Source organism: Vipera berus (genome assembly GCF_964194415.1).
Source record: "Vipera berus genome assembly, contig: HAP1_SCAFFOLD_302, whole genome shotgun sequence".
NCBI lineage: Eukaryota > Metazoa > Chordata > Lepidosauria > Squamata > Viperidae > Vipera > Vipera berus.
In genome coordinates this window covers 1-7,471 of record NW_027673459.1, presented here as the reverse complement: position 1 = coordinate 7,471, position 7,471 = coordinate 1, and the positions used below count along the sequence as shown (strand labels likewise).

Here is a 7,471-nt window from a genome sequence, read left to right as displayed (position 1 = left end):
TGGGTGTCTTTAATACAAATGTCCACTGGCCCAATGACAGAAGCGAGACATGGCCAGGAGCGTAAGCGAGAGCGGACAAGCCAAAGCAAGCTATGCAGCAGACATTCCGGGAATTGGCTTTTATTCACACGTGTTTGTAAATATATATATATATATCTGAAACCAGAAAATCGGTTTAAAGCAGAAAGGGGGGGGGGTTGCAAAGCAGGTCCACTCGTGAAAAGCATCCAAGATCCTTAAGTAGCAAGAATTCATGCTTCCAGAGCTCTCATTTGCCCAGAAGGTGGTTTAAAAGCCCTTCCTTCCTTGCCATCCCATCTGGAAAAATCTGAAATGAATTGAAAGCCCGCTCTTTCACTGGTCTCTTGCGTGCAGGAGAGCCACCTAGCCTGCCTGCCTGCCTGCCTTCCTCCGTGGTGCATCCGGCCCAACCGCCGTGGAGCTGTCCCTTCCGAATCGTCTGCAGAGTCTCATGGAGTCCAGAAGAGCCGCTCCAGCCTTCATTTTTCGCCCTTGCCGTCCTCCTTCCTCTTGTCGCTGACGTCCTCCTGGATGATTTCCACCTCCAGCCGGCCGATGTAGAGGGAGATGGCGCACAGCCAGAAGAGGGCCACGCTCACCACGGCAGCTGAGTTCAGGAGAGCGGCAGAGTAGGAGAGCATCATGGTGCGACGGAGGAGGAGGAGGCTGACGAAGTAGGAGGCGCTGCCGTACGAGACGCAGATTCCCCCAAGGATGAAGAAACCTGAAGGGGAAATGTGGGCAGAGAGGAAGACCCATCGTTAACTAGGCCAAGGCAAAAAGGTGGAGCTGGCTTTCCAGCCATCCCGTTCACGGGAGCCACAGCTGCCCGGATGCGGAAGGGGGACAGTTGTGGCCAAGTTACCTCTGGACACCCAGCCCGGCCGAAGGGCCTCCCGATCACTTACCGTAGGCCGCTTCCTGCCCCATGTCGCTCTGCATATAGGAAATCACGCCAATGCCCGTGGCCAGCAGCCCATTCCGAAACCAGGATAGGAAGGCTGACAGAAAAGGAGAAACGGGAGAGTTTCACAATTAGCTCTGCATATCCGTTCATCCATTATCTATCATCCATCTATCTGTCTGTCATTTACCTATCTTTCATTTATCATCTAGCCATCTATGCTTCTATCTTAAACTATCATCTATTATCTATCATCCGTCTATCATCTAGCCATCTATGCCTGTATCTATGTACCTACCTATTAAACTATCTCTTTCATATATATAATATATAATCTAAAATCTCTCATATACAATATAAATATAATATAAAATCTATCATCTAGCCATTTATGCCTGTATCTATGTATCTACCTATTTATCTACCTGTCATCTACCTATTGATCATCTATCATCTAGCCATCTGTGTCTAGATATCTATGTATCTCTCTCTCAAAGTATCTATCATCTATCTACCCATCCATCCATCCATCTAACATTATCTATAAAATTTAGGGTATTCCAGGGAGGGTCTTTGAGAGGCCACACAGACAATCAAAGTCTTATTTTTGCCCTTTTCATTATTTACTTATTAAATTTTTGATGACCAACTCACCACGAGGTGACTCTTGAGTGGCTTACATTGGTCAAAAGAATAAAACAATACAATAGCACATACACGATAAGTATAAAACACTATAAATATACAAGTTATCACCTACAATTAAAAGATGAGGAGGGAAGGACTGGGATAAGGGGGGGAGGAAGGTGGAATCTGTATTTAACTATTATTTTAAATAAACGATGCCATGCATTGTCTCAGTATAATGATGTTTATATGACATGATTAGAGATTATTTTCTACTATCTAATTAACACAATACTGGAAATAGAGAAAAAAGTAAAAATCAACAGTATTCATTGCAATTTAGGAGGCCAATATTGAAGGCATTGAATTATTTGGCTAACTTGGCTAAATATAATATTAAGAAAAAGAGCTGCCGCAGTTGATATAAAAATATTGTTTATATACTAGCTTTGATCTTAAACTATTGACCTAGTATCAAATTATTTTTAATGTGTGTATATTTTTATATTCTGACAAAAGGAAAAAGCCCAACTTTGACGGACTACAATTCCCATCATGCCCCGCGGGGGCAGCAACCGTGGCAACTCGCCCAGCAGCCAGGTAACCGACCAGCCCCGCCCCGTGACGTCACCCGCCAGCCCCGCCCTCCCCTCCTCACCGGTCTCGTGACTCTTGCGGAGCAGCCAGGCGTCCGCCTTGTCCAGCTCGGAAGCGGGCGGGAGTCCCGCGCCGCGGCCGGAGTTGGGCCTCGTCGGCCGCCGTAGCCACGGCCAGGCCTCTCCCCTCAGCAGCCCGCCGGCTCTCCTGGCCCGCGCCGCGGCTCGGCCCCACCAACCGCCGCCGAACGCCATGGCGAGGAGGAGGCCCGGGAGCCGCTCTGGGGATCGGACACCTCGGTCTCCAGTTACGCCAGGCGCGGTGGGTGGGGCTAGCCGTGATAGGCCGCGGGAGCTGTCACTCCGAGCCAGCGCCGCCTCTTTGCGGAGACGAGCGCGGGTTGCTCGAAAGGCCACTGGCTGAGGCTGCTGTTCGTTTGGAAGGGTTCAGCCCATCATCTCGTAGCCACCGCCTCCAGTCCCTGCAGTTTTCGGGTGGAAATGCATGCTGGTAGATTTAGTTCCCAATTGGAATAGGAAGCAAAAGGTGGAACCGCCCTCCCTCCACTCCGACACGCGGGCTGCATTCACAAGTATCTCAAGCCAAGGTGTTGCTTAAGTGGGGTTCAAGCGAATATTCAGGACTTCCTGAGCTGAACTGCATGCAAAAAGTGCCACTAATCCAATGAAAAGTTTCTCATTTTTTAGGCCTTTGCATGACAAATGGGGTGTTTTTCATTAACGGGGGACCTCATTTCCCCTTTTTAAGACCCTGCCTGTATCCTCATTATCCGGATCTTGGATAAGCTATTGGCAGATTGTGCAGGTTGATTACGTGCCGGCAGTGAATCCAGGGACCAGGGATCAAAGTTTCAAGGCCAGCCTTTCTCGTCTTCTTCCTAATGTTTAACTATACACAGGGCGTCCTTGACTTAACAACCATTCATTTAGTCACCGTTCAGAGTTACAACTGCATTGAAAAAGTGACTTATATGACCATTTCCCACAGTTATGACCGTGGCAGCGTTTTCACGTGATCAAAATTCAGATGCTTGACAACTGTCTCACATTCAGAATGGTCACAGCGTCCTGGGGTCACCTGATCCTCCTGCTTTCTGACAAGCAAAGTCAATGAGGAAGCCTAATTCACTTAATCACTTAAAATGCAGTGATTCACTTAATCACTGGCAAGAAAGGCCATAAAATGAGGCAAAACTCACTTACACCGGCCTGGAAGGGATTCCTGCAAGGGGGGGGGACCCTCTGTAACATCGGGACAAGAATGCCAATAGAAATGTTGGGCTCAAATTATAGCTCTAAGTTGAGGATTACTTATAAAACCTTTATTTTATGGAAATGGAGTCTAATAAATCCTTTAAACAAACATCCCAACCTGCCTCTCCTGACTCCCATTTTCCCCACAGCAACCCTGTGTGGTGGACTTAACAGGGAGCGCAACACCCCAAGGTCATCCAACTGGCTTGCATGCCTAAGGCAGGACTAGAACTCACCTCTTTTGGTTTCTAAGCCTCCACACCCACACAAAAAATCCACACCTGGGTGAGTGGTGCATTTTTAGCATGCATTGACCTGTCTTGTATCGGTTTTGACTGGCAAAGAATGCAGCAGCCTGATACAATCTTGAGATTCGTAGTCGCAGGACGCAGATATCTGCATTTCCACCTTGCAAATTAGCCATTTTTGCAGTCTGATTAAAATGCTATGAAAGTAAAAACCGAATGTTGGGGGGGGGGAAATCCCAGGAACTTCTTTCATTTATTCTGATGCCCTGGAGGGACATGTTGACACCTTAATTATAAGATTCCTGAAGCCCTAGAGTGGAACTAGTTATTTATTATACAATAATGGTAACTTCCTTGTCGAAAATGCTGGAATCATCTACCATACTTTAGAATGTTCCTTTACAACAGACTGCAATCCAAAACACAACTAGAATAAATACTGCACACAAATTAGCAATAACAGTTTTGATTTTTGTTCAAAAGCCTCAATTCCCTTCACAGATTCAAAACAAAACAAAACAATAGAATGCAATTGATAAATATAGAGACAGGTCTTAAACCAAACAAAAAAACCCAGAAAACAGCCATTTAGCCACTATTGTCAAAAGATAACACTTGCTGGCCCCGGTTGCAAAGGTTTAACAGTATTTCTGCTGGAGTGTTTCTGTTGTCTGCAGTTCCAGGTGGAGAAAGCTTGACCCAAACCAACCAGCGTCTGTTTCTCCACGACCATTGTACACGCCCTTCCCCACCCCCACGTAACAGATTTACACCGGCCTGGAAGGGATTCCTGCAGGGGGGGAGCCCTCTGTAACATCGGGACAAGAATGCCAAGTGGAAGTTTGCTGTGCCTCCCGTGCAGACGTGACGGCTGTCCCCCTTCCACGAAAAGAGGGACGAGGCTGGATGGAGCACAACGGGGAGCTGCGGGATCTTCTGAGAAGTCTCAGCCGGGACTCAAGCTGCAAATTCCAATTTCAAATGCACACACGTACGCAATCCACACAACTCCGGAGAGACCAGCTGCTTCTCTACAGCATCCTTCACGGACGCTTCTGCAGAGCCGGGGGACCCATCCTGGGCCTCCGCAAGCCGCCCCCCCCCCGCGTCCGGCCCTCCGGGTTGTCTGCAGCGAGCGGGCATCGCTGCGAGCGATCCTCCGCTCAGGATTGCGCGTCCTCCTGCTGATGCTGCCGCTTCCCCGGGGCGAAGAAGCCCATCCTTGTGGCGTGCCCTTCCCGGAGCTGCTCCAGCTGCCTCTGCCCGCGGCGCAGCAGGTACTCGATGAGCAGCACGTCGGTGCGCGGGATGCGGGCAGCCCGGCGGAACTCGGCCTGCACTCGCGGCAGGAAGCCCGGCTTGCCTCGGCAGGCGCGCAGGAACTGCCGGTAGAGGCCGAGCACCTCGCGTTGCAGCCGGCTGTGCCTGGCCATGAGGCCGGAGCCGGGAGAGGCAGTCGGGGCAAGGGGCTCCACCGCCTCCGGGAGCCGAGCCGGGCCAGGCGTCCTTCCAGCGGCGAGGGGTCTTCGCTATCCAGACGGAGTTATCTCCTGCACGGTCGGGACCCCGGAGGCAGCGCCGCGCCCCGGAATGGCCACGCACCGCCCTCTTCCCACGTGCAAACCCACCCCGGAGTTTCACGTGTTTCGATGCACCTGAAAAGGGGTCACAGCTTGCTTCCTCCCCAAGCAAGGAATGTCTCGAGCATCGCTCCGAATTGCGGGTCGTGGGGACAGACCCAGCAGGACCCTCTACCCCGGCCGGGATCTAGGTCTGTCCGCCGGAGGGGGTGCACAGGCCGCTGCAACGGAGACCCCCGCCGCCCCCCTTCCCCGCTTGAGCCCGGCGGCTCACCGACTGTCCCGGGCGCGGCCCCCCAAGAGGTCGCTTAGATCGTTGAGACTTCTCCGCGATCGGCTCGCTTCCTATTGGCCGCTGCCCTGGGGGCGTTCCCCGGAAGCCTGGAGGAGGGGCCATGATTTTCAGTTTGGCCATGAAGAGTAGTGGACTTCAATTCCCAGGATTCCCCAGCCAGGAAAACTGGTGAGAGAATTCCGGGAGTTGAAATCCACCAGTTAGATTGCAAAATTCTAGTGTATGGCAGAGGTCTCCAACCTTGGCTACTTTAGGACTTGTGGATTTCAACTCCCAGAATGGCTGAGGAATTCTGGGAGTTGAAGTCCATGTCCTAAAGTAGCCAAGGTTGGAGAGCCCTGGTCTAGGGAATATATTAGTTCCGCAGAGTCTCTGCCCCAAGAAAGCCCAGGGCAGTGATGGGCGGTCTCAGCCTAGCCAAGGGTTCCAAGTCACTTCCCCACAGAGGTCAGGAGACCAGACTAGAATTATCCCTGCCCACTCAGGTATCTAACACTCTCTCTGACTGCTATCTGGGTTGCAGATGAAGAGGTAAATAAATAAGTTGGAAATGGCGCCAGACCAATCAAAAGAATCTGTGTTGCTTTAGGGACCCCCTCCTCCCCCCCTTGCAAAGAAAATCAAGTGAGACCCCGAGTTAGCCTGCTTTATTTTGGCAAGATTCTGCTTATGGGCAAGGAACAATAAAGAAATCTGGAAGAATCACAATTTGTCTATTTTGGGTTTTGGAGGAATGTGACAAGGTGCATTAAACCCATCTTGATAGAAGGGCTGCAGAACACAGGCCATAGAATCCCACTCCTCCAGCTAGATCGGGCATGTCAAGCTGCTAGATGCATCACGGAACCGTGCCCTCCCCATTGCCGGCAATGGGGAAAAAGTTGCAAGTTTGACATGCCTGAGATAGACCAAAAGCCAAGAGGAAGTGATGTCATATGCACAACCTCACATTTTCCCCTCCCTTATATTATGACATCATATGATGTCCTTGTGGTTTGTACCACCAGCACCTTGGCTCGGCTTAAGGCCACACTTCTGAAAATTTCCTTGCCAGTTTTTGCTTGCCTGGAGAGAGAAAAGAAATTCACTCTGAAGCATGTTTGTCTGGAATGTATCTGACCGCCCCCTTCCAAAACTTTAATTTGTAATGATCACATAGCATCTTCCAGCAGCACAAAAACAAAACTGAACGACAAAGACCCACAATGGAAGAAAAAAAAGCACAGTCATCAAAATTATTCGGTTTAGATTTTGTTTTGTTTTGAAAGCAGAGTTGTATATACATCTGTTCAGAACCCTCAATCTCAGCTTCCACTCACTATCACGGGAAATTTGGGGAGACATCATCATTATCTCCCTCCCCCAAATGGTTACCACAATCAAAGACATTCTCTGTTACTGACCTAAAGGGAGTGCATGGAAAAATCAGGCAATGCGGCATCTTCACTGAACAGAGACAACCAGGGGAAAGGGACAAACAACCAACACGTCGAAACACACAGGTCTTCTGCTTCACACAAGCTACCCCCGACTTGGGATCAGAGCACAGTGGTGGTGCTCTGCAGAAACCGCGGCAACCGGGAGGGCTCTGCCAGCAAGCAGGGGCCATGGAGATCCTCTCCGCTTCCCTCCACCTGTCTGCTTCTCTCACATTTCATCGTCCAGCCCATAGTCCTCTTCTGGGAAGTCCCCCACGGTGACATACTGAGGCTTCACAAAGCCTCCATACTTCGGCTGGCACTCAAAATATCGCTTGCCATTGATGCTGTCAGGAAAGGAAAGGAATAAACACCAAATGAGCACATGGATCAAATGCGGTTGAAGTTACGATGGCACTGAAAAAAGTGACTTAAGACCATTTTTCACACTTATGTCCACTGCAGCATCCCCATGGTCATATGATCAAAATTCAGACTTGGCAAATT

The 7,471-nt window shown here is 50.0% G+C and overlaps 2 protein-coding genes across 2 annotated transcripts; both read right to left on the bottom strand.

The window, feature by feature from the left end:
• On the bottom strand, nt 1-2,501 carry LOC308679365 (transmembrane protein 160-like). Its single transcript, XM_081346973.1, has 3 exons — nt 2,211-2,501; nt 930-1,022; nt 1-745 (listed from the first exon to the last, which is right to left on the bottom strand). Exons 1-3 carry the CDS (start codon nt 2,401-2,403, stop codon nt 501-503), a joined length of 531 nt encoding a protein of 176 aa, XP_081203099.1. The 5' UTR covers nt 2,404-2,501; the 3' UTR covers nt 1-500.
• Nucleotides 2,502-3,937: 1,436 nt separating this feature from the next.
• On the bottom strand, nt 3,938-5,541 carry LOC308679363 (succinate dehydrogenase assembly factor 1, mitochondrial-like). The gene has a single exon (XM_081346971.1). The coding sequence runs from the start codon at nt 5,102-5,104 to the stop codon at nt 4,835-4,837; it is 270 nt and encodes an 89-aa protein (XP_081203097.1). The 5' UTR covers nt 5,105-5,541; the 3' UTR covers nt 3,938-4,834.
• Between the last annotated feature and the right edge of the window lie 1,930 nt (nt 5,542-7,471).